The sequence below is a fragment of the Archocentrus centrarchus genome, chromosome 16, assembly GCF_007364275.1.
Source record: "Archocentrus centrarchus isolate MPI-CPG fArcCen1 chromosome 16, fArcCen1, whole genome shotgun sequence".
Taxonomy (NCBI): domain Eukaryota; kingdom Metazoa; phylum Chordata; class Actinopteri; order Cichliformes; family Cichlidae; genus Archocentrus; species Archocentrus centrarchus.
Window position 1 is genome coordinate 23,536,494 of NC_044361.1, and position 25,997 is coordinate 23,562,490.

Below are 25,997 nucleotides of genomic sequence, written 5' to 3' on the forward strand. Positions count from 1 at the left end.
GAAATCTAGTCATCATACTTCTTTTAAACCTGCTCATGTGTAGATTTTTTTTTTTTTTCAGGAAAGTCGAAAAGGAAAGGGAATGAAGGACATGTCAGATATGTTTCATGTGAATTTAAATACAGTTTATGCCCAAGAAAGTTGATGGTTGGGCTTCATGTTTCTGTACGCATGTCCCACAGCAGGATGCCCTACTGCAGGCATGCTGGAAAAAAAAAAAATCAATAAACATAACATGTCAAATTTCTCAGCCTCCAGCTGTTTGGTTTCACCGTTTACCTTCTGATTGTTTCACTTTGCCATGTAGTTATTGTCCTGTCTGTATCTCGTCCTGTCTGTGAGGGTTTTTAAAGTGCAGGAGTGCAAATATGCAGGTGGAGCCGTCTCGTGACAGAATGTGGCTCAAGGCCAAACTGTGGGAACTCCCTCTCACTGTCCACAGCAATTATCTCTGTGGTGCTCACATACACATGCTATAGCAATGAAGCTATTGTCATCTAGACACACTGAACACATTATGTGAGAGGATGGCCTTTCTTTGCTGGGTGGAAAAAGTGCAGAAAAGAGATCAGGAAGTGGGAAGAGAGAAGGAAGGCAGACAAAACCATGTCAGACCCCCCTCAGGGCAGAGTTCCATTGTGTAATACAATCTTCTGCACCCCACCCAAATGATCCTTTTTAAAAACACTCACTTGTTATCCCCCTCACAAAAAAAAAACCCTCTGTCCAAAACAGCAGCAAACAGGTTATGTCTTAGATTTAAAGAATCAGAGAATAAATAAAATCTTTGATTAAGAAAATAATCCAAGGTTTATTAGGAACTGACTATTATCAGGAAAAGAGGAAGTTCATATATTTTTCATTATGCATTTCCTATTTGATAAAGAGAGGATTGAGTTACTTAACATTCAGCAGGAAATGTTCTTTAATTTTTCCATGTCTCAGACTTGTATCTTATTTCATCCTATTCTTGCAAGATTTACTTAAAAAAAAAAAAAAAAAAAAAAAGATTAAGTTACACCAACTGAAAAAAATCATGTCACTGTGTCAAGGCTTTATTTTCTACTTGCTAACAGGATCAGTATGATATGTGTTTGTGAAGGCGCACAAGGTGTATAACAGGTGCAAGCTTCCTGTTGTAAATGTTAATTTATTAGCTCTTGGTTAAAAATCAATTCCCAGTAAACCAGAACATCCCATTTGTTATGTTTAGCATAACTGCGGTAATTGCTCACTCGCCTCCTAATCTGCAGCTTCTTTTAAACGCAGGTTGAGTTGAGAAATTATGAAGGATGATGTTGCAGTTGTTTTCAAGCCAGCGGGAGGGCCAAATACAGCAGTCTCCATAGTGTCCCCCAGAGTGTGTGTGTGTGTGTGTGTTTGATTTGAAGCATTTCTTCGCACACTCCAGCCTCTTTCTGCTGTGCTGCGTCTCACCTTGAAGATTAATTATCTTAACACAGAGTGCTTCACAAAACAGAGGTACAATTAATAGGCTGACTCACTGCCCTGACAGATACCGCTCTAACATCCTGAATCTTTTGTTCCCTCACAGGGAGGGTGAAAATTACATACTTAACAAAACGGCAGGCAGGGTGAGGCCGAGCCACATTCCCATGTCAGAGAAAAGAAAAGGAAAAAAACAAAACAAAAAAACCCCAACAAAGATGCTGCTGCAGAGTTGTCAAATTGATGATGTGGCCTTTATTAAGATCCAGCCCTGGGTAGGAAAACTCAATCAGCAACTTACAGTACAGGAACAGATCATGTGCCGCCTCAGATGTGATTGTGACAAAAAAAGAAAAGAAAAAGGGCTCAAGTATAGTTGTTGTTTTTGCTTACTAATACATTATTTTCAAGGGTATGACCTCTGAGACCAGATTTGCTTTTGACCTGCATGTTGAAAAAAAAAAAAAAAAGCAAAGGGATTTTCATAACCTGTAACACAAGATCAAGCCTGCTTCCCCAGGAGCTTTGGCTCCTCCTGGTGGGCACACTGAGACTGCTAGCTGTACAGTTCTGCAGTACAACCCTGTGTCAACATCATCTGTCAGTTTTCACTTTCAGCTCACTATGTTCAGGGTTTTCTTTAAAACCACCAATGCTGCAGATGTTTTTGGCTGTCTGACATAAGAATTACAGTACTGACGTAATCATCAACATCTGCTCTGTTCTCAAGATATCATGAGTATTTACATTTTGAACAAACTGATTTGAAAGTGAAGTGATTTTTCATTTCAGCAGGGCTTTTTGTGTGGAGATCAAAGCTTCAACAGTCGCTGTCTGAAACACGGTTTAGGCATCAAGACAGGACACAGTGACGACGACGATGATGGTGATGAACTCACATAAACAGAAATCCAAAGCAAATCTGATAATCGTTTAGGGAAACATATTAATCATGCAGGCAGCACCAGGAATACAGTCTGTAGCTTGTCTGTAATGCATGTGTGTGTGTGAATCCACTTGTTTCCATTTCACCTTTTATACAGTTTCAGTTCAGTTATTATAAAGAGCCTTCTTTCTAAAATAGCAAATAAGCAAATATACAACCGCCTTTATGCAAATATATATTTAAAAACTGCTAAATGTGCAATGCAAATATACAAATGTTGACTGACACCAGTGACTTCGGGGTTTCTTAGCTCCCCCTGAAGGGTCAAGGCCTCAGAGCTCTGTCATCAGGAGGGCTCTCAGGATCTTCTCCCTGTCCACCCTAATTTCTTCGGCACTGCAGACACGAAAATACAAGTTCCACATCATAACAAATTTTTTGTTAATTTCTGCAACAAGGTGAAAGTATTTTCATGACAGAGAACAGAAAAAAACATTTTTACAACAATAACTTTGACAGAAAACAACAAAAACTCTGCATTACAAAGGCAAAAAGCAGCAGCTACAGAATAAGAAGTAAGTTGTGTGATATTTCAAGCTGGTTATACATGGATCTTACACTCACCGGACACTTTGTTAGGTACACCTTGCTAGCACTGCTTTTTTCCCTTCAGACCTGCTTTAATTATTTCTGGATTAGATTTAACAAGGTGCTGGAAACATTCCTCAGAGATTTTGGATCATATTAACATGATAGCATCACACAGTCGCTGCAGATTTGTCAGCTGCACATCCATGATGAGAATCTCCTCTTCCTCCATATACCAAAGGCACTCTGTTGGACTGAGATCTGGTGACTGTCGAGGCCATTTGAGTGCAGCGAACTCTTTGTTATGTTAAAGAAAACAGTCATTATTAGAAAGTTATTATTATTAGATTATCTGAGCTTTGTGATATCATCTGTTATCCTGCCTGAAGCAGCCACCAGAAGATGGGTACACTGTGGTCACAAAGGGATGGACATGGTCAGCAACAATACTCACGCAGTCTGTGATCTTTAAACGATGCTCAACTGGTACTAAGGGGTCCAAAGAAAATACCCCCCCCACACACCCACTACACCACCACCAGACTGAACCACATATACAAGGCAGGATGGATCCATGCTTTCATGGCGTTTACACCAAAATCTGTCGAAATCATCTGAATTCTGCAGCAGAAATCAGACTCATCAGATCAGGCAATATTTTTCCAATCTTATGCTGTCCAATTTTGGGGAGCAAACTGTAGCCTCAGTTTTCTGTTCTTAGCTGACAGCAGTGGCAACTGGTGTGGTTTTTGCTGCCGCAGCCCATCTGCTTCAAGGTTTCACATTTGTGCATTCAGAGATACTTTTCTTCAAACCCTGGTTGTGACGAGTGGATATTTGAGTTACTGTTGCCTTCCTATTAGCTGGAAGCAGCCTGGCCATTCTCCTCTGACCTCTGGGATCAACAAGGTATTTTCACCCACAGAGCTGCTGCTCACTGGATATTTTCTCTCTCTCTCTTTTTTGGACCATTCTCTGTAAACGTAGAGATGGTTGTGCAGGAAAATCCCAGTAGATCAGTAATTTCTGAAATACTCAGACCAGCCCGTCTGCCGCCAACAACCATGCTACATTCAAAGACACTTAAATCACCTTCTTCCCCATTTTGATGCTCAGTTTGAACTTGAGCAGGTCGTCTTGACTACGTCTGCCTGGCTAAATGCACTGCGTTGCTGCCACGTGATTGACTGATTAGATATTTTGCGGTTGAACAGGTGTACCTACCAAAATGGCCATTAAGTGTATATCGTTAGATAACATGAACTTCATGTTATCTAAAGGCTGCAGGAAATGGAAAAATTCATTCATTTAGTTTTTTTTGTTTTGTGATCATCTGACCAATGAGCTACACACCTAATCAACACATTTATGTGACTGAAAGGTTAATATCGCCACAAGAAACCATGTGACTGAGCGTAGCCAGAAGCTGCTCCTGTTAGGACCTTTCATTGTGTCTGTAATTCTGCTACTCTCTTACTGTGAACGTAGTTATTACACTTATATTGTTTTTTTTAATTTAATTTGTGTAGATTATAATATTAAGTTACTGTGCATATTAGGTTGCACAATATTAAGGCATAACTGAGTTTGTTATTCAATTCACTCTTTCCTTGCAGCACTTGATAATTTCATGGGTAATATTCAAGTTGATTATTACAGCACCTTATGAAAGATCAATTTAATTCCTGCCTGCTTGAGTTTATGATGGGACTGTTTAGAGTGTAATACGCTCTGAGTAACATGCGTTGGGAAGAAGGAATGAAGCTGGCTTTCCTGCTATGTTGGTGTTTATTATGGAAGCCTTGCCTTTCCAGGATTCCACCCTCATATTCACATACGGGAAAACAAGTCAGAAAATAAGACTTAATTGAGTTTTGACTGAATATGTAGCTCAGCTTTCAAATTTCTCAGTCACGACCTAAACAAATGAGGAGGTATTTCAATTAAATTCTCTTATTTGCTTTGAAACTGCTGGTGTGAATTTTATTGTACTGCATTATGTTTTATAAAGTGGTCATAGATACCCAGCTGCCAAACAAATATAACAAAGTTGAAAGCACAATATTTCCCTCTGAAAGTAGAAAAGTAAAGTAGCATTAAAGTAAAGTGCCCCAAAATCTTACTTAACCTCTTCAGGGGGGGCTTCTTTTCAGGTCCAGGTTATAGGTTTTTATATAACCATAAATGGCACCATTTTTCAAAGGTTGCCAAGCATGGCACATTGCTAAAGAGACCACCTCAAACTCCCCAAGACTAAAATGGATGTATCATTTGTTACGCTCAATTTCTGTTGCATCTGATTTTGTAGAGTTGCAGCTGAGAATTTTTAGAATAGAGTCAATAGCATCAGTGTCAGTAGCTCATTATTTTAACGCTGTTATTACCTCCAGTTGGGTCACTTTGTCTGTTTGTCTTTTATCAGAGATGGCTTACCCAAACTTAGAAAGATGAACTTTTAATCCAGCTGACTGAGATATTTTGGACGGACTCATCACAGCTGTGAGATAAGGCCAAATTGGGCATTTCAAGTCATATCTGCACAAATATTTACAGTTGTGGTCAGAATTTTACATCCGCTCATCACAGGCATGAATGTGATGGTAATTTTGGGCTCATGATGCTACCACCACCAACGCTTGATAGATGGTGCAGGTTTGAAAGCCTCACCTTTACTCCTCCAAACATACCTCTTGTCATTGTGGTCAAATAACTCAATTTTTGTCTCGTCTGACCATAAAACATTTGTCCAGAAGGCGTTTGGCTCGTCCATGTGGGCAGCCATAAAATTCAGTCGAGCTTGAAGGGGTCGATTTTGGAGCAGGGGCTTCTTTCTTGGTCAGCACCCTCTCAGTCCATGGTGATGTAAAACTTGCTTCACTGCGGACAGTGACGCTGGTGGTCCAGCAGTTTCCAATTCATGGCAGGCTTGAGCCTTGGTGGTTCCCGGGTTGCTCCTGAACATCGTAACTGATTTCCTCTCATCTGAGAGTGACAGTTTGGGTCTACTTCCAGACCTGAGTTCCTTGGACTTTCCCATTGTTCTAAGTGTTGGTCAATCCACTGACTGCTGTCAATAAATCCTTTTTATGTTGGCAAAGAGAAACTACCAGTTGTAGTCTATCAAGATCACTAATGAGACATTAATAGGCCTTGTCAAGTTAAAAGACATTGTAGAATCTTCAGCACCATTTAAATGGTGAATGGACTGGTACCTATATAGCACTTTTCTACTAAATTTGAGCATTCAAAGCGCTTTCTACTACAAATCTAATTCACTCAATCACTCATAGTCATATGGTGCTTTTATCTATACCTTTTTACTTAACACTCACACTCACACTCCGATAGATGGAGAAAATCCAAAATAAATTTAAACTTGTGCAGCCAATTCTTGTTTTTTTTAAATCATCAAAGATGTATGCTGTTCAATCCTTCCACCCTGGAAAAAGAGCCATTCAAAGAAATCATTAAAAGCCCCAAATTACCATGACATTCACACTCATGATGAGTATATGTAAACATCTGCCCACAGCTGTAACATATTGAAATAGGAAAAACTGTGAGATATTGTCTTGATGTTTTCAAGATAATATCTCTGGATCCAGACATCCTTCTGAATCCAGGGGCTCAATTCATGCATGGTGTGGAGGGACATTTCAGCATTGGTGGAGGTATGCAGTCTCGGACAGCTCTTGTTTACAGCTTTGACATGGCAGAAGGAAAATTTTCAATATTAGGCAGAGTTTTCCAAATCTCACTCTAGACACTCAAGAAGGTTAAGGAAGCTTTTTGCATGGGAAAATTCTATCTGCAGCTCACTGTTGTTCACTTTGGCCTCACAGTTTTGCAGCAGTTACTGGCTAAAATCAGGGATGTTTTTCATGTGGAAGTGTCAAACAAGAGCCTGAGGCTTCAATACAGCACTTGAGCAAACCAGCACTGTATAAAAGTGTCCAAGAGAGAAGAGTGGAGGTGTGTTACCTGTCGTTATGGGCAGCAAGGTAAGGGACCAGGTGAGGAATGGAGCTACGGTAGTAAGAAGGGGAGAGATGAGGGGAGGGCGAAAGAGAGGGACAGCATGGACTACCCAGCTCCAATGCTGGCATATTATCCCCCTGGAATACACATCCGTGTAGACAGACAGACAGACACACACACACACACACACACACACACACATAATTACAGATAATACAGAGAGGTGTGGAAATAATCCCCCTCATAAGTGGAGCATGGTGTACTAATCAAATACCCATTCTAAACGGTTTTTAAGGTGCATTTGTGCATGTGGGAAGATGTGTGTTACCTGTGGGTAGATAGATGGCTGTATCTGCTTGTCCAGTGAGCTGCTAGACCCTGACTTTGCTGTGCTCTGGGAGGAGATGGCCGCAAGTGCTTCAGGGAGATTATCTTCATCTTCATGGTTACTGATAAGCAACGAACAGAGAGACTAAGTGGCTTACACGACCCGCAGGTTGTTCTGAACAAAATGTCACTGTCAAAGAGCAGAGATAACTGGGCTGCTGCTTCAAGTACTCTGTGGAGTATTCATTTTCCACTCACAGCAGGTGACGCGTACTCACAAGCTGAACTGTCGGACCAGTCGTTTTCTGCGGTTGGTGCTCGGGTTGGATTTGGGCTGCAGCCTCTCTGGCGTTGGGTTGCGGTCTTGCCAGTGGGGTGTCTTTTCTGCTGTCAGACTGGATCCTGCTGAGTCTTGGGAGGAGCTCTGATACCTGGAAATGAGAGCAGTTACTAAGGGGAATAAGTTTTAGTGTTCAGAAAGATGTAAAAAAAAAAAAAACGGATGAGGTACTGGCCTCTCATTGAGGGTCTCAGTTGAGCTCTTCCCTCTGGGTGTTGGTGGGGCTTCTTTCTTTATTGTGGATAGATATGCTGTCAGTCACACTGCCAAGTGCACGGGATGTAGGTCAAATAGCCAAACAAGAGTCATATTTGGTACTCACTCTGAAGGCTGCCTCCATCTGGGCCTTGAGGATGTTACATTTGAGATGGTCGGGGAGCATCGCTGGAGAAGCAGGAGGGTGCAGAGACTTTTCAGACAGTTGCTTCTCTTCTCCCTGCCAGCAGAGCAAGGAGTTGTGAGGAGACTAAATCTCACCGAGTAAACAGCATGTGGGAAACGTGACTGACCTTGTTGTCGATGTTGATGTGCAGCGAAGGCCAGGGAGGAGAATCATTTTCGGACTCCAAAGCCTTGAGCAGAGATTGAGAGATGTCCAACACATCTGCAGGGCAGGGAGGAGCTTGACGTTCTGATTGACATAAATATGAATGTGGGGTGGCTTTTAGGTGTTTGAAGGCTGGCAGGCCAAACAAAGTTTGAGAACCACTAGATATTTGAAACCCATAAACAACTGCACAGAAAGAAAGCGTGCAAACACTAGAAAAGTTAGCAGTAATCAGACATGTTTACCACTGTGGCTCTTCCTGGCTCACTACAGTAAAGGGCAACTGAATTGTGTTTGATGTTCTCAAAGCAAAAATGAGCTGTGAGAGGCTGTAACAGCGAAGCACTGGCTGCATTTTCTGCATCACAAATGAATAAAGATGCAACAAGTGGGAACCTCTGCCCACAGTATGAACCATATGACTTTTATTTTTAGCTTTGAAACACCACAATAACTGTAAGCACAATCGTTAAATCTTTTTTTTTTTTTTTTTTGTTACAAAGTTGAAATCAAACTCTATTGTGTTGTAGCGGAAACATTACACTCAGAGGCTGATATCTTAAAGTCTTGCCATCTCATTGTGTTTTGAGTGAGCTGAACCTTAAAAACAAAACACAGAGCTGACAAACAGGCGGCACTGAGCATGAAAAGAAGCATCAGTGCGGCGTCTAGATATATCACAGATTTGTACAGCTCAGCTTCAGGCTGACAGCACTCACTGTTCTTGGTGTGCGTGTGGCAGAGCGTGTCCTGGCTGTGTGTGTGCCGACGGTGGCGGTGGTGGATCTTGCCAGAATACGAATTCTCGTTCTCCTCGACGCTAAACTGATGATCTGAAGCGGGCCCACTCAGCGGGAAACTGAAGATGACACATGCAGTGAAAACACAAACACCCCACCCCACCCCAAACAAACAAAATGCCACTTAAATATGTAATATTGCAAACAAATCCCTATCATGTAATAAACCCAAGCTCGTGACTTGAGGTTTCGAAGCATTTTCACCAACAAACCCTCCCAATGCAGATGCTGACGTGACCGTGTAACACAATGAAAGAACAGGCTTTTGTCATTTTTGCATTTTACACTCTTTAATTTATTTCAGAAGCAATATGGCAACACTCCTAAAGGCATAATGTGATTCGAGTAAACATCAAAAGTAAAAGGCGACACACTATAACAGCAACACACCGGCCACATCTTCTGTAAACACTTGGTTGATTTAGCAAATCCATAACCTGATGTAACATTAATATAATGTTTATTAAAAAAAAAAAAAAAAAAAACACCACAAATGCAAGGTTTAACTTTGTGTTTCTACTTCACACTGAAAACTATAAACTACACATAAAGCAGCTTAATCCCTAAACCAGCATTCACTAAGTGCAGGACTGGACCCCTTCCACCTGTTCAGAATCACTTTACTCAGCACTCACTTCACTTTAATTCAAAAGTGATTTTAAATAATTTAGATGCCACACGATTTGCTACAAACAAACACGAATGCACTCTTAAAGGCAGATTTGAGCACAGCAACCATAATTACAAAAAGCATCCACAACCAAAGCAAGGCACAAATGTAGCAAACCCCGTCCTATCTTTGTCTCATTTCTGTTCCACTGGTGTCTTTTTGTTTAAGTATGACGCTGAACATCTGAACGGAAAGAGGGCAATAGAAGAACCATGTTCATTGGGCACTGAGAGCCATAATAAAAATAATAAAGTGCAACAAAATTAAAATACATTGTCTTATTTCAACAATTCTGAGCTTGTTTTTTTGGCCTTTAGTTTACATTTATTTTGGCAAACTACTACCATTTACAGCACCTTAAATGACCTTCAAGCATTTCCTATTTGAACATCCATCTGAGAGTATGGAAAACTAAGCATATGGGATTATTTTAAAAAAACAAAACTTCTAAATTTTCAGACATTTTTTAAAAATGTACCAGATTGTTGTATTGTGTTAAAGAGGAGCCATTATGACTTACAGTTCAAAATAATCCTTAAGTATCCTATACTGGGCCTTGGTGCAGCCCCGGAGTTCCTCCTCTGTCTGAGACAAGCTGTTTTGCTCATCTCCCTCTAAGCCCCCCCCATCCACCATAGTAACATATAATACATAACACATATGAAAAAATAAGGACAAACATATTTAATAACAGAAGTGGTGCACTTTTAAATCCTGTGACTGTAGGTTTATTATTATGCAGAAGTCGCACTGTGTCTGTGATGCTATAAACCGTAAAATGAGTAAATTGCAGTGATCAGAGGTGCAGAGGCTCTTTACCTTAATTGCCTTTGTGACCTGTGTAACTGCTGTGTTGATGATGAGATCAAACGGTAATAAATAACTTCAACATTCACCTGCCCCTTTCAATTCACTCTGTGTCTTTGCAGAGCTCTCCCTCCACGTGACCCCTTCAACATTATAAAGCTCCATTCTGCACCATAAGGTCCTTTGGTATGTTTTTAGAAGGTGGACACTGACACACATGAAGTGATGTGACAAATGGATGAAGCCACGACATTTCATGAGGATAACGGAGACAACTCCATCACTAGAGCTTCTCTCTTTGGGGCCCCCAGTCTGTGCCAGTATGAGTTTTGAAACAGATTCCCAGGTTAAGAGGGAGGTCAAAGTTCGGTCATGACCTTATCCCTGTTAACCAAAGCCACGGATCCTTTGGCGATGCTGCTCTTTCGTTCTGGGACGGGGGGAAGAATGGACACTGCATTCTCAGCCTCAAAGGAAGGCCTGATGGAGGAACACACACATGGATGGAGGCAGACAAGACACACAGGAAGACAAACAGACATATGAGGTGTAAGAGTGACATGAAATGTGATGACGTGGAGACTCAGATTCTAAGATCTCATCTTTTGTTTCTTACCTGTGAGGTGGTGTGTGTCTGGAGGGCTGCAGGTAAACTGGGGGAGTGAGCGTGGAATGGGGTGGACACCAGGGCTCGTGGCCAATAGGAATGTTGTGTTGGTACTGGAGGGAAAGAGAGGATTGAAGAGATGCTGAAATTAAGTGGCGCTACAAGGACAAAGCACACCGCTTACTGCTGCATGTGTTAGTTCATGAAAGTGGGTTAATGGAGGTTGCTTACCCGAGGCAGACTCGGATCAGGGCTGGCGTGAGTGCTGCGGAAGAATGAGAAAAAGCACTGATTTCAGGCCTGTATTATAACTGATTTTTAAAGCAAATGCATATACACTACTTTAGTATGTAATGTGCAAGGAAATCCCCTCAAAAGTGTCAGCTTCTCCTGTACAAAGGGCTATTTCTGTGTTAAGATTAGCCAGACCGTTATGTGGATTAAGGTCAAGGTTAGGGGAGCGGGAATGAATGCAATAACTGGAATGTCCTCACAAGTGCAGTAATCTGAACGAGCGCGTGTGCATTATTTATGTTTGTGTCTGTTTTACCTGATATGTGGAGGCTTGGCTGGAGAAATAGCAACTGGCAGAAAGATACAAGGTCAATTAGAGCAGAGAAATACAGAAGCAGCACTGCAGTTTGTGTGTCTGCACTTTTTCAAATGGCCTCTCTAGTCTAACTGTGCTGTGCAGTTCAGACTGTCTGCAGACATGTTATTTCTCCAATGCTGAGCTATTACCGACACTCAAATCTGGGTTCATTTGTATTCCAGGGCTGTATGACAAATCCAAATCCAATACATAAAAGGTGTCTGGACGTCAATACTGACAGTCTCTGGGTAAATACAGTTTGCAGTCTGCACTTGATCATTTATGTGGGATAGAATAAAGTTAGCCGCAGGCTTGTCAACCTTTGAAACCTCTGTAGCTCACAAAAGGTGGAAATTATGGAGGAGTGAAGAGTACAGCAGGTGCTTTTCACAAAGTAAAAAGGTGATGCTTAAGTCTAACAACCTGGAGTTTCAGAGCACCTTCTTTAGAAAAGAACCCGGGCTGCTTTTAAGTCTGTTGGACTTGTCAAATTATCACCTAGCATTGGACATTTTCATCTTTATTAAAAGAACAACTCTTGAAAAAAGGGTCTGCTTTTCCTTTTCTCCGAAAAAAAAAACAACCCAAAATATGTTCAACAGTTATTTTTGCATTCTAAAGTCAAAAATACACTGAACTGAACTTTCATAATAACTCTTCCAGGCATATAAAACACAAATCAGGTGCTGATATTCAGTTGTGTTTTGTATGTGCAGATAAAACTCACCTTTGCCTAGTGACTGTGTGCGGGAGGGGTAGCGCTTGCTCGGCCTTCTCTCAAACGTGCTGGCTCTCCTCAGCCTGCCTCCATGAGTGGCCTGATACTCTGTCTTTCCACTGAGACAAACAGACAGCAGAGTGGAAATGATTATTACTCAAACTACTGACACTAATGTTAAAGTGCAACTGAGCTGCAGTCTGACTGATGGCATGTGGTTCACAAAGAAACAATTGATGCAATTCATTAAAGGAGACTTAGATTCAGTTAGGACCAAATGTTTTTGGACAATGATTCCTTTATTTGTAGTTTTGCCTCTGTACGCCACCACAATGGATGATAACTCAAAAAAAAAAAAAAAAAAAAAAATCAAGATGTAATTAAAAACTCTGAACTTTAATTAAACTGTTTGTTTTTTTTAAAGTAAAATGACATACAGTCACTGTTAAGTTGCACAAGTGCCAGAAATGTAGTTACAAAAGTGTGCTGAGCTGCACGGTGTGGTTCAGACTTGTTTTGTGTGTAGTTTTGCAAAAGACAGCTGCACTGAGGGGAAGTTGAATGGGAGTAGGTGATTTAAATTTAACTGGAAAAAACACAACAAAACAAACAAACAAAAAAAAACAGCTGCAGAATTTAAATATTCATTTCAAATGTAAGATTACAAAACTACAGTAACGATCAATATAAGCATTGTGACATGAAAACCCACATTTCCAATTTGGCTGGATATCTTCCTCGGTTAAAAATGTGGTAAGTAATGATGATTTTTCTTTTGGATAGACCCTTCTGCCTCAGTTGACTGGTGGCCAACAGTGAACAACAGTGACCAGCGTGGCATCCACGTCTGTGTCTCAATCACATCAGAGTTTCTAATAAGCCAAAAATTTGTGCAAATAAAGGACACAACATGCTCATTTTGTTGGCCTACATGGTCACCCTATCTGTACATGTGTATTTAATTTTTTAAAAAGTTACAGCAAATTATTTTAGAGGATGCCTTAGTTATCGTTTGCAAACTCCTGTCTTAATTTTGAGAACGACTGACTCAGAAATGGCTCTCAGTCTGACCAGTGTCACATGGATTTCTTTTAAACGGACATAAACTTTCTAACTTACTTACGCTCTAATTTCTATTATGAAAACTCTTTAATCAATGCAGAGTCAAAGGTGTTATTAGGCTGGGTTAAAATCACACACTGTTAAGGTGTTCCTGTTTTTATTTCCCCCACCTGTTACACAAGTTTTTATCCACAGAGTACTTTCACAGTGCTTTGATTTAATTGCTCCAGCAAATGACAGGAAGTGCCCTTCAAGTGCGAGAATTTGCTTTGACCGCGTCTGATAATAGTCGCAAGAAAACAAACAATATAAAGGGAATATCTCAGTCACCATAGGAACAGATCCGTGTAACCATAGATACCCTGTAACCATAGATACAAAGGCTCTGTTTTATGTGACACATTATTCCCCATATGCTGCTAACTAGTGCTGGCCACAACTACCTGAGTGTGCCAGCTTCTATTATCCTCCTTCAGCAGTCAATTAGACACTGCTCAGAGTGTAAGAAGGAGGCGAGACTCCGCCGCTGCACTCTACCTGAATCTGAAGCGGGACCCGAGTCGTGTGAAGTCACTGCGGCTCGCCTTGCCCGTCGTCGGCTGGCGCAGCCGAAAGAAAGAGTGACTTTCCACGGCACACTTCCACAGGTGTTTGCAGCTCCTGGCGCTGGCCAGCTCAAACATGAACGTGTGCTCCTGCTCCCGACCCTTCACAGTAAGGAAATAATCATAAGCCGTTAGTCGTTTCAGAGATGCCTGCAGGTAGGCACAGCATGCGCTCTTTACAACATGAGGACACAAACCTTATCGTCATCCTCCACCACCACCAGTGTGAGTCGACTCTTTTTGAAGTCCAGGCGAGTGATTTTGGGCCTGCACAACACACCAAGATGCACAAATGAATGACAAACCCAAACGCAGATGAAACACGTTGTTAGTGCCTCAAGTATGAGTGAGAGAGAGGTGATGAGAGCATGCAGTGTCCCACTTTATGGTGAATCCCTCATGCCACATTTTTATTGGCTCTAGGTTACAAAAGCGCACACATACCTCTCAAAAAACATGGTTAAAAAACGAAATAAAAGAAAAAGAGGTGAAACCCAAAGATGATTACCAGAAGAATAGCAGCAGTATAAACAGTTTAAACAGTGTGTCCCACACAACCAAACTCTTTACCCCACATTTAAGTTTTAGGGATCTGATCATCCTAACCTCGTCCTACTATTTTTTTTTTTACCTGCCAAAAATAATAAATAGTGAAAAAATGTCGACAGCATCAAAAAAACCTCCTCGCTGTTTTTCTTTTCATCGTCATTCATTCAAAACATCACTACATATTTTGACACTGGTTGTCTATGAACGACCCACTTCCAATTTTATTATTTTCATACAGTACTGTGCAAAAGTCTTGAGCCACCCCTCATTTCTTTATATTTTGCTTTTTTTTCAAACTTATTTCAGTCCTTGCTCCTGACCATTTTCAGAGTTTTTTTTTTTTATTTGTTAAGCCACTTTACACTGACCTATGAATCATTCAAGCATAAAAATGCCACCTAACTCAAGGGATGAATCAGTGTTCTGTCTACAGATAGCAGACAACACTGGTTCATCCAGAAGAACCAATGTTAAATGGTATTTTGTTACTAGCAGCCTATCACAAAAATAACCAATTATTGCCATTCTTTAGTTGAATCTATGAAAAATGAAAACAATAATACAGTTTGACAGACATAAAATAGTAGTTTTCCCATCAAAAAGATGATTCCCAAAGAGATATTAGCTGAAAACTCACATCTCAGTATGGACTGGAGTGTGTCCTTAAAAAATTTGAAGAAACTGGACAAGTGGAGGACAAAAGAAAAAAAAAAAGAGCAGGTCTAAAAAAAAAAAAAACACTCTCTACAGCAGATCTGAAATTCTTGTCCTTAAGAAATATAAACAAATCCAGCAAAGACCTGACACAGGACCCGAGAGAAACATCTGGCCCTTCAGTTGATTCATCTACTGAAGGGCCAGATTACAAAATAACTGGACTGAAAATCAGTGGCAACAGGTCTGATGGAGTGATGAAGCCAAATGTGAAAATTTTGGTTTAAACAGTCAGTATGTACGGAGGAGGTCAGGAGCGAGGTACAACAGTGCGTGTATACCATGATCTGTAAAACATGGTGGAGGCTCTGTCATGGTTTAAGGCTGCATTTCAGCCAATTGTGTTGGAGATCTTGTCAAAATTGAAACATACCTGGATAGAAAAAACACACAATGAAACACTATCAGCCATGGATTGGTTTCCCCAGAACCCAGCCCACTGAAGCAGTGTGGAATCATCTTGACAAAGCATATAATTGGACAAACTGTTTTTGTCTTACATACTGTATTTACATGTACAGCACCAGGCAAAGGTTTGGACACATTCACCCATTTAGCTGCACATATTTTCAATTTTCCTAGCAAAATATTAATATAAGTGTGGCTCAAGACTTCTGCATAGTAATGTAATCTGTAACTGGATTGTTTTTATCAATAAGTTTACATTTACACAATAAGAATATGAAAAAAAAAACCCACAGCTTTCCAGAGCCTAAGGTAACATCTCACCTTAGGCTCTTATGTCACTGTCTTTTATTGTTCAGTCTAAATCTACTAATCCAAATATACAACGACTGCAGTCAGAGTCAATGTTTTCTCATTCTTACTGTGTTAAAATACACAAAATGTAAATGGTTGGATTTTAGAAATGACTAAACAAGAGCTGCGCTCTTACCAAAAGAAAAGCCCAATTTTGGTGGAGCCCTCAAATACCAGGATGCCAGTTGGAGTGAGACCCAGTGCATAATCTCCTCCATCTCTGCCCTGAAGAGGAACAAGCACACATTTATTTCTGACACACCTGAAGCTTAGTGACACATAAAAACTCATACTTGAGATAATAAAATACACTCACACACCTTGACAAAGTGCATATCTACCCCATAAAGTTCCAGCCACTTGCATTTGTTGAGAAAAGAAATCTCTGCTTGAGAAGGGCTCTTTCCCCTGAGGACATAAAAGCAGACACCATGCTGAGTTTTCACAACAAAAATATCACTCGCTCCATCACCTCAGCTCCAGCACTATGTTTGGCAGAAAAGAAAACTCAAAATCGACACTTCCTGCATGACCTCTACTGGAGATCGGTGTTAGTTCTGAAGGAAGCACTCAGTGAGTAACTGTCTGTCTGCATCCTGATTCAGTCCTTGCGTGTAGGCATGACTCAGTGAACTCAGTCTGTCCTTGCGTGGCTGAGTCGGCCCAGTGAAGCGCAGTGTATGTGTATGTAATCTAATCCGAGATGGGAGCAATCAGTGCACGGTTGGGTTAAATACTGCCTGGAATCAATCAAGACCCTCTGGGGATTAATCCCATAATCCTTCACGCAGACCAGCGATAGCCAGGCCGAGGAGGAGAGCACAGAGGGATGGTGAAATTAGACACCCAGTCAGTGAAAATGTTGGTGCTGAAAGGCTGCAGCAGAATGACTTCCCTTTCTGCTCAGTGCTCAACTTTTTGCCCCACTTGTTCCATCCAAAGAGGACAGAAACCAGCTCAGGTCAACTGGATGCCCTCCAATAAGCTGCTTTGACAAAGCAGAAGTATTGTGGCAACTAGTGCAAATGCCAGTGCAAAAAAGTGTTTACGTGTCCTGGGTTTTAGCGCACGGCAAGGTCCCATTTTAAGATGACTAGAAACGCAGCAGGATTCTCACCTGAGCTTCAGCCACTGGCTGAAGATGTCTGCCTCCATGGCCTCACTCTGTTTGGGAATGAAACGAAACTCCGACACCAGCTCAGGAGAGTGCTCCAAAGGATCGCAGTCTCCCAGCTCACCTGCATACAGATTTCAACAAAGCACAGTTGAAGTACACATGCACAGAAACACACCAGGTGAGCAGCATTTACTACTGTTATTTAATTTAGACATTCTCTTAGACACAGAGCTTTAGTTAATCAATAGAAAGCAACAACACACTCAGATGCTACAGCATTAGCTGGTCTGGTTTGACCAATATAGTGACTATTGTTAGTAAGCTTTGTATAGATACTGGTTCTACTGCCATCACTGAATCAATTAGAGGTGTGACTTTCACACAATTGTATGACTGCATATATATCCATCCCAGATTAAAAAAAAAAAAAAAACATTTACAAGAAAAAATCTCCAAATACTCTGAGTATTCCAAGAAACATTTGTGTGTTTTGTTTTGGTTTTTTTGTAATGGAGCCAACCTCATCGACATGCTACACGTACACTTCGGCGATCAGATGCAACACAACAGCCACCACCTCATCTGAAAACAACAGCATGCAGTTTTCTCCTGAACAGTTTCAACTCATTTATGATTATGATAGATTTGCTGTGATTTTGGGGGCCAAAATCACGAGTGCAAAGTATAGTTTGATTTTCATGAATTCCATCCATTAGACAATTTGTCATGAAATGCATATGTATGTGTCCAAGTGCATCGTTCCTGTTTAAAATAATAATTCAAGTCACAACTTGTACAAGTTTATTTTGTAAACTAACATCTTTTAAAGACAACTAATAGGCAAACTGAATTGATAATCTTAAGAGTTTTAAATAACATTATTAATTTGGAGTGTCTTGTAGCTGCAACACCTCACTTACTGGTTGCACCATCAGACTTTTGCAATATATATATATATATATATATATATATATACATACATATTTTTTACCTAAAACGACCTCAGTATGTCTTTGTACTACTTGTGCTCCTGTTACACTGTGTATAGTCTTGTTTCATCTGTGTGGAATATTTACCAGATTTTACTTAATTAGCTATTAACTGCTGTCCAATTTATTAAAGGCAAGATAACAAACACACTGCAATCAACCTGAATTGATTGCAGTGTGTTGGCGTGCAGTCTCTTTTTAATATAGGGACTCAACTCAACTGGTTGCCAACTGACTGTAATCTGGTGATATTCCCATATAAAAAACAAGGTTGCCGAGTGCCTATGTTAAATCCCCGCTCTGCAGCAACTACATTGCTATTTGTGGAGGAATTTCTGTTTCACTCTGACGTTCTGGTTGGACTTAATGTGAATCTCTGTGTCTCTAGAAAACAACAAATTTGCAACAGACAGCAGCAATTTCCCAGTTAATCGATGTGTTATCGTAAAAAGATTGCACGTAATTGCCGATTTGAAACCATTCAAATGCAAAGTGATAGCAGATTGACTCCATCTTATTGCAGTTTTATCGCCATCCGGATGCACCAAAGTTGCTGTGAAGACAACAACTGCCTGAGAGCAGTTACAGACTAATCCCCCCATCTTCGCAGCAACTATTTGAAAGGCAATAAAATCACAAGTTTATTGCACACTTTTACAATAACTTTGGTCATGCTGCTCCAACAACTGTTGTCCCTAGTGTGACTGTAGCATAAAATATTTGATGTTATTTGCTGGTGTGAAAAAGGTTTGACATTTGAAATTAGAAGTCAGGCTGCTGGAGGGACATATTTAATGCAAAAAGCCACAAATTCTTTCTGACCTTATTGTAATTCTGTTTTCAGAGTTTCTGATGATACATATCAAGGATTTCAAAGTAAACACAAGTGCATTACACAATGGATATTAATGGCTTACCAATCAGTCCAAATCAATTTAACAGGCTACAGAAAGCTTTGAAAAATGGTTACTGTAACACTAATGTGACTCATGAGTGATAACCAGTGAGGTCCTTTGAGAACATAAACCTCTACTTAAGAGTATAAATAAACACACTGAAAGTGAGTTCTCAAAGTCTACTTACTTTGTAAACAATGTGCCGCAAGCTCTACAGCCACATCATACGGACATTTCAACCTAGAGAGAGAAAAAGAGATGCTGATGGTGAGCGTTTTTTAGTGCGAGTGCCACACTACATGATATCAAATCCACTGTCCTGCCCATGGTGTGATGTGTACTTGTTATCATGTGCCGGAGAGACATAAAAGTGGCTGAATGCCCTACACTGTGTGTGTGTGAGGATGTCAAGGAGGAGAGGCGCAACCCTTTTGCTAAAATAAGCAGCCCACTGCTGTTCTTGATCTTGAGCTTTATAATAGAGCTGGACTCTAGGGATCCGTGGCCCAGATAGAGGCAGAAGGAGGGAGATGGGGAGCGCACTGTCTGAAGTGTGTGTTTGTGCAGGCAGGTCTGTGTTTGTGAGTCAAAAACAGATGCCACTGTGCAGAAGTCTCCAAAACTCCAGTGTAGGTGACCTGTGTGTGTGCTGCTACAGGTGAGGGCATTTACTCCAGCTATACTGCTGCTGATGAGATCTGGATGTCCCCATAATTGGAGAGGAGGGACCTACAAATGACCTGTGAGGACATTTTTTGTTCTGGTTTTATTTACTGTCTTAACAATGAGACAATGTCAAGTTTCCACAAATATTCAACTATTCCTTTAAATGTGCAAGAAAACAATACTTTAGTAGGTGCACCTGTTAAACGGCTTGCAACTATCTAATCAGCCAACCACATGTCGTCAACTCAGTGCATTTAGGCATGTAGACAGAAGACCTGCTGAGGTTCAAACTGAGCATCAGAATGGGGAAGAAAGTGATTTTAAGTGACTTTGGTCAGCGGGGAAAGGCTAGACTGCTTTGAGCTAATAGGAAGGCAACAGTAACTCAAATAACCAAGAAGACATGCAGAACAGCATCTTGTATCAACAGTTCAGGTTGGTGAAGGTGCTGTAATAGTGTGGGGGATTGGCATATTTTGGGACCCGAGTACTCTTACTGACCACACCGTACCCATCTTCTTCTTCCACCTGGATAACACACCATGCCACAAACCTCAGATCATCTCAAACTGGATTACTGAACATCAAAATGAGTTCACTGTATTCAAATGCCCTTCACAGTCACCAGATCTCAGTCCAATAGAGCACCTTTGGGATGTGGAGAAACGGGTGATTCTCACCACAGATGTGCAGCTGACAAATCTGCAGCAACTGTGCGATGCTATCATGTTAATATGGCCCAAAATCTCTGGGGAATGTTTCCATCACCTTATTGAATCCATGCCAAGAAGATTTAAGACAGTTCTGCAACTGTACGTGGTCTGCCACTTTGTGGCTGAGTTGCTGTGGTTCCTAACTGCTTCCACTCTGCAACACCATCACTTACAATTTATGTGGAATATCTAGGAGGGAAGAAATTTCACAAACCGACCGGTATCAACAACGGCATCCTGTTACAGTACTACACTCGAGTGAGCTCTTCAGAGTGACCCATTCTTTCACAAATGTTTGTAAAAGCTGGCTGCATGGATAGGTGCTTGATTTTATAAACCTTTGCCAAAGGAACTGAAAACACCTGAATTTAAAGATTAAGAGGTGTGACCCAATACTTTATATAGTGTATAGAGCATATATGCAATGGTGGCCATGCATGTGTGAGTGCATGTGGGTTTATTTTGATTATCTCTGTGCATTAACTGTGATGATGAAACTTACTTGCTAGACAGAATGTCTTGTCGAAGCTGCAACACAAACAGATACCTGTTGGTGTAACAAACCACAAAAGAAACAAGTGAGACTCTCGCTGGGCGACAGCATAAATCAACTGATGCATCACAGACCTCTCCTCATGTCTGACACATAATTTGTTTTAACAAATCTCTGTCCTTGATTTGAATCTCCCCACAGCAGCAAAGTAATTAGCCCCATGTCCCCTCTGGACCTCTACACCAGGCTCCAGAGGAAACTGTGTGTCTTTGTGCATGTGTGTGTTTGTGGATTTTTACCTTGTAAATTCCTCTCGCAGGTTATTTGGCTCTGACGAGTAAAATTTCACCCTGAAGAACAGCCTGTACGGCTGACCATCTGAAAGAAATAATAAAAAAAAAAATATGTGAGTGTGACAGAAAGAGAGGAAGACGGAGAATCATTTAATCAAATCAAATCTTCTCAGAATTGACTTCATACATTTAATCTCCTCGTCTCTTCATCTGCTTCATCCATCACCGTCACAAGGTCCGAAATCTTTTAGCTCACATTTTCCTACAACCTACTTTCCTAATTCTTTCCTGCTTTTCTTCTACATGGATCAGAGTTACTTTCAGGCTACAGACCTTCCACCCTGTGAATAAAGCACCAGCTGACAGGTACAACATCCCCAGCCCACCCGGCCCAAACCATTCATCCCCCCTTTTACAAGCTGATGAGCAAACAAGGGTACGGCTTCTAATGCACATAGTAATCACTGTGTCAACATTTGATAATGCTCCACCTGCTCCCCACTCACCTGCTCCCGCATGCGCATACAGTACACTGCACATTTTCCTACACACACACACGCAAATAGTCCTAATTAGAAAAACACTCTGAGGCGACCGGAGCTTACCTCGGATCTGCTTCTTTATAAGCTTGGACATATCCAGCCAGTGCTGAGAGAGAGAATAGGAAGGTGAGAATGATTTCTATCAGCTTGCTTTGCACACTGATGGACGTGAGAGCTCGTTACTCACTGAAACTTGATCCGTGTCCATGAACTGCAAGCCAAAGTAGTCTGCCTCAAGCAAATCTATGTGAAACATGATCTGGTCAAAAAGGTCCTGGCCTTTGGACTTACTCTAGGAAAACAAAGAAAAACAGGGGGGGAGAAATTATTATTATTTTTTAACCTCCTCATTTCTGTTGTGGTAAGCTATTCTTCTCCAGTGGATGAAACGAGATTTTAAAATTGAGTTAGGGGTGTCACCATTTAGGTGTCAGCCTGTTGACACAGGCTTAAAAGTGAATTAGAAACAGGCCAGGTGTTCACATTGAGAGCAAAATGACTTGTCCTGGATGTGAAAGTGGCTCTGTGTGTGTGTGTGTGTGTGTGTGTGTGTGTGTGTGTGTGTGTGTGTGTGTGTGTGTGTGTGTGTGTGTGTGCTTCCAGGTCGAAATGAGAAGGACAAGCCCCAGAGGGAAAGGCCCTTATTGAGGCCTTTCTCATAAACACACAACCAAAACAAAGAGTCGGTGCACTTAAGCACAAATTGTAAATGTTGTAAGTGTATCAGAGCATTTTACGAGCAACCCAGTATGAAGACCTAACCCCGGTCTGACCCAAATAAAACACTGTGGGTGTGTAGAAAGATGACAGCCTTGTACTTTGGATCCTGATAACCAGCCTAAACTTCCTGGTGGGTGTATGTGAATGTGTGAGGAAATCAGTGGTATTAAAGGATTGGGGACAGAAAGAAATCGCCCCTGCCTATTCTGCAGAACGTGTAGTTTAGAGAGGCTGATTGTGGCCTCTATCAAGAGGACATGCAATCATGAGCCACACAGAGTCACGCGCAATAAGGTGAATATCTCACTCTTCCTGTTGTCTTTAGACTGCGCTCAGTTTCTTACTAGTTGAATTTCAGCCCTGTTCAGTGCACTTGTATCAGTACCCATGGGAAAAACCGAGCACATGAACAAACTTGTTCCAACACACCTGTGACTCAGCCAGCAGCTCGACAAGCCATGTGTCATTTTCAACTGTAATGCCTTGGCAAGAGCTGCGGCTTTGTATTGGAGCTGTAATCTTGCTGCAGGACAAGAGAAAGGCTCTCTATGCCACAATGCAACGGCCGAGTGTTTTGGAGGTGACGCACACACGCGACAGCTTCGCTGACACACGCAACCTTGAAAATGAAAACATCTTATGAGAAGCCACTTACGCACACGAGCCCACACGCTCGCTCATCATCCCACCTACCCCTCGCACAGCTCGTAGCACTCGTCTGTGACAGAGTCCCCATAGTGGTAAATCAGATCAGGGAGTCAGGGAATAGAGAGAAAGGAGGAGATGAAGAGAGGGAGAGACAGAGGGAGGTGGAGGGTGCGCAGGAGGGAACGAGAGGAGACGAATGAGGAGGCAGAGTGTGAAAGAGTAAAATGATGAGCAAGGGAGCAGGTCACAGAGGGAGTGTAAAAGAAGATTGGGAGGGATGACACAGGGAGCGGGGGGGGGGGACAAAGATTGCTTGAGGAAGATTAGATACAAGCAAACAGAGAAAAAAGAAAGTGAAAGGAAGATGTGCAAAAGAGCAAACAGGAGGGGGCAGCTTCAGTTCTGCCTCAGTTAAGAGTTCCCAGCAGTCAGAGTGGGGAAGCAATGTGATGAATCTGATGATCATAACACCATCTGGAGCTGCACCACGCACTGTACAGGAAGAGACATACTCACATATACACACATTGATACAACAGGCAATGAAACTTTGGTAAAAGGTCTGTGCTCCAAACTCCAAACTAATCAGAACACACTGTTTTCAGTCTGAACTTGGGGCACAACTAACAATTATCTTAAACTGTTGCATTTTTTTTAGATTGTGTATTGCAAAGTGCCAAAAACAATGCCCCACATTCCAAGTTGAGGTCTCAGTTTTTCCATTTCCTTAACCTACAGGCTAAATCCAACAGAAGTCAACAGGAGCCAAAAAGAAATTAAAGTGTCTTCTCGTTTATTTGGGCAGTTAATTAAACTGAAAAAAAAATAATCTTGCTGTCCCCCTCATGGATTAATCAACAAGGCTAATTGATTGGGTCCTAATTTGCACTGCCTGCTTGTTAGATAAATACAAAGTAAAAGGTTGTAATAAATACTCAGTTTGCACTTCCTCTAACTACAGCTGGGCTCTAATAAACTTGATGCACCAACACAATCATCTCGGACTGGCACTGAACTGCAAACGGCTCTGACTCCAGGCTAAATAAATCACAGCATATTAAATTTCAGGACAGTGAATCTGCCTCGCATATTTATTTTTTCTTTCAAGGACCCCCAGGAAGATCCACAAAGACCCCACGGGGCCACACCACTGATGTGCGTTCCCACTTGCGCCGTGTTTACAGCGGACAGGCTTCGGCGCACTCACGGGTAATTCCACGTTGACATCCGTGCCGTCCAGCAGCAGGACGCGGCAGGTGATGGTGGTCCTCGCCGTCCCGGCCGCTGGGATGTGAATCGACGATCCCCCGGTGACCACGGTGGGCGCGTGTGCGACCTGCTGCTGGTGGGCCAGGAGCGGGTTGTTCCCAGATAACCCTCCTCCTCCACCACCTCCCCCCCCTTTACTGTCCCGCTCGTCCCTCTCTCTCGTCTGGAAGCGGCTCAGGGAGCGGCGGCTGAACGTCCGGCGCAGAAAGCCCATCATCTTCCCGATCCACGATGAGAAGAGGTCCGTATTGTGTCCGTGAAAACTGCTCCGTACAACAGTCGCTGCAGCCGGGGTCCTGCTACTGCCGCCGCCTCCTCCTTCTCCTCCTCCTCCCCGGGGTGAGGAGTCACTAAGCAGGCACGGAGGAGACTTCAGGGCTGCCGATCAGTCCTCGGGCTGGACGTCGGGAGCAGCGGGGGACTCCAGCCGCATACTAATGAAACTAACACAGGTCGACCACCGAGGAGCCAACCAGTTGATTTTGAACCATTCAGCCCCGTGTGAACGACAGGGCTCACGGAAATACAAGCAGCCCTCCTCCTCTTCCTCCTCCTCCTGTCCTGTCCTCTCCCGTACACCTGCCGCCTGTTTCGCTCGCTGTTGCGCACCGACTCCAAAAGACGGGAGAAATCCCGTCCGACGCTCCGCAGTGGGAACCCCTGAGTCACAAGGGGCCGAGGAGGGAGGAGGAAAGTCTCTACACCTCTGGACCGGACCTGACCCCGGCGGCTGTTGCTGCTTAGTCTCACCGGCCAACCGAAACTAGTCTACCTCGCAGGTAAAAGTCAACCAGCGAAAACTGGACAAACAGCGTGATCTGCGCCTGCGTAAAAAACGCGGCACATAACAAACTTATGTTTCTCCCGACTGGCCGACCCATCAATGCCAGCGAACCAGCGCCGCCTGTCTGCCAGGGACGCGCCTGGGTTGGGAATAAATGAGAGCAGATCATTACTTGGTTCCAAAGGTGGGGTCCACGGTGCTTTGGGGGCTTCTCCAGCGTAATGATGAATGATGATGTTCTTCAGAGTCCCGCCCACAACTTTACAAGTAATTCAATCACAGTTTCAATCAAACTTTTTTAGCGCAGCATTTGCCATACAGTATAATGCGATTCAAAAAGGGTATTACAGACCCACAAGATCCACCAAAATACAGTTACGCATTATGAGACCAATGCACACAAAAAGTACAAATAAAACATTAGATCTATAAACAGCCTCCATCCTGCCGTTATTTAACCTACTTGAATTTTATTTATTTGATTGGACTAATAATCAAATGCATGCTCTGTGAAATATCTGCAAACACCTAGTCCCACAGCTACGATTAAGAAAACTGGAGAAAAATGCTAAATTTTCCCCTTTTTTTGTTTAAGTAACATTGAAATCAAGTCAGCATTATTGCTTGTGGCTATTTTGAAGCATATAATAAATATGAAACAGAAATGAGATATAGATTTAACAAAAAAAACAAACAAACTGATTTCTTATTTATACAAAGAAAACAACAACTTAACTCGTTCTCAGGTTATACATTTATCGAATAAATGTACACGCCCTACTTCTTGAAGTCCTTTTTAGACTTCCTAAAACATGACCTCGTTCTATATTTCCCCTCACTTTGTCACCCTGGAGCTTTTTCTCCTGTAA

At 42.0% G+C, this 25,997-nt stretch overlaps 1 protein-coding gene across 1 annotated transcript; it reads right to left on the reverse strand.

The window, feature by feature from the left end:
- Positions 1-1,689: 1,689 nt before the first annotated feature.
- Positions 1,690-25,188, reverse strand: epb41l4b (erythrocyte membrane protein band 4.1 like 4B). The gene is made up of 23 exons (XM_030750771.1): positions 24,283-25,188; positions 21,895-21,999; positions 21,771-21,813; positions 21,172-21,250; positions 20,882-20,926; positions 19,188-19,240; positions 17,116-17,236; positions 16,319-16,406; positions 16,135-16,223; positions 14,174-14,243; positions 13,909-14,078; positions 12,319-12,428; positions 11,550-11,583; positions 11,231-11,264; positions 11,009-11,112; positions 8,835-8,974; positions 8,078-8,199; positions 7,891-8,004; positions 7,744-7,799; positions 7,507-7,659; positions 7,230-7,350; positions 6,905-7,038; positions 1,690-2,731 (listed from the first exon to the last, which is right to left on the reverse strand). Exons 1-23 carry the CDS (start codon positions 24,559-24,561, stop codon positions 2,668-2,670), a joined length of 2,328 nt encoding a protein of 775 aa, XP_030606631.1. The 5' UTR covers positions 24,562-25,188; the 3' UTR covers positions 1,690-2,667.
- Between the last annotated feature and the right edge of the window lie 809 nt (positions 25,189-25,997).

Coding starts and splice junctions, on each gene's coding strand:
- epb41l4b (XM_030750771.1), bottom strand. CDS start 24,561: ATGATGGGCTTTCTGCGCCGGACGTTCAGCCGCCGCTCCCTGAGCCGC. Junction 21,814..21,894: donor TGGACACGGATCAAGTTTCA/GTGAGTAACGAG, acceptor TCTCTCTCTCAG/CACTGGCTGGATATGTCCAA. Junction 7,800..7,890: donor AGATGGAGGCAGCCTTCAGA/GTGAGTACCAAA, acceptor TCCACAATAAAG/AAAGAAGCCCCACCAACACC.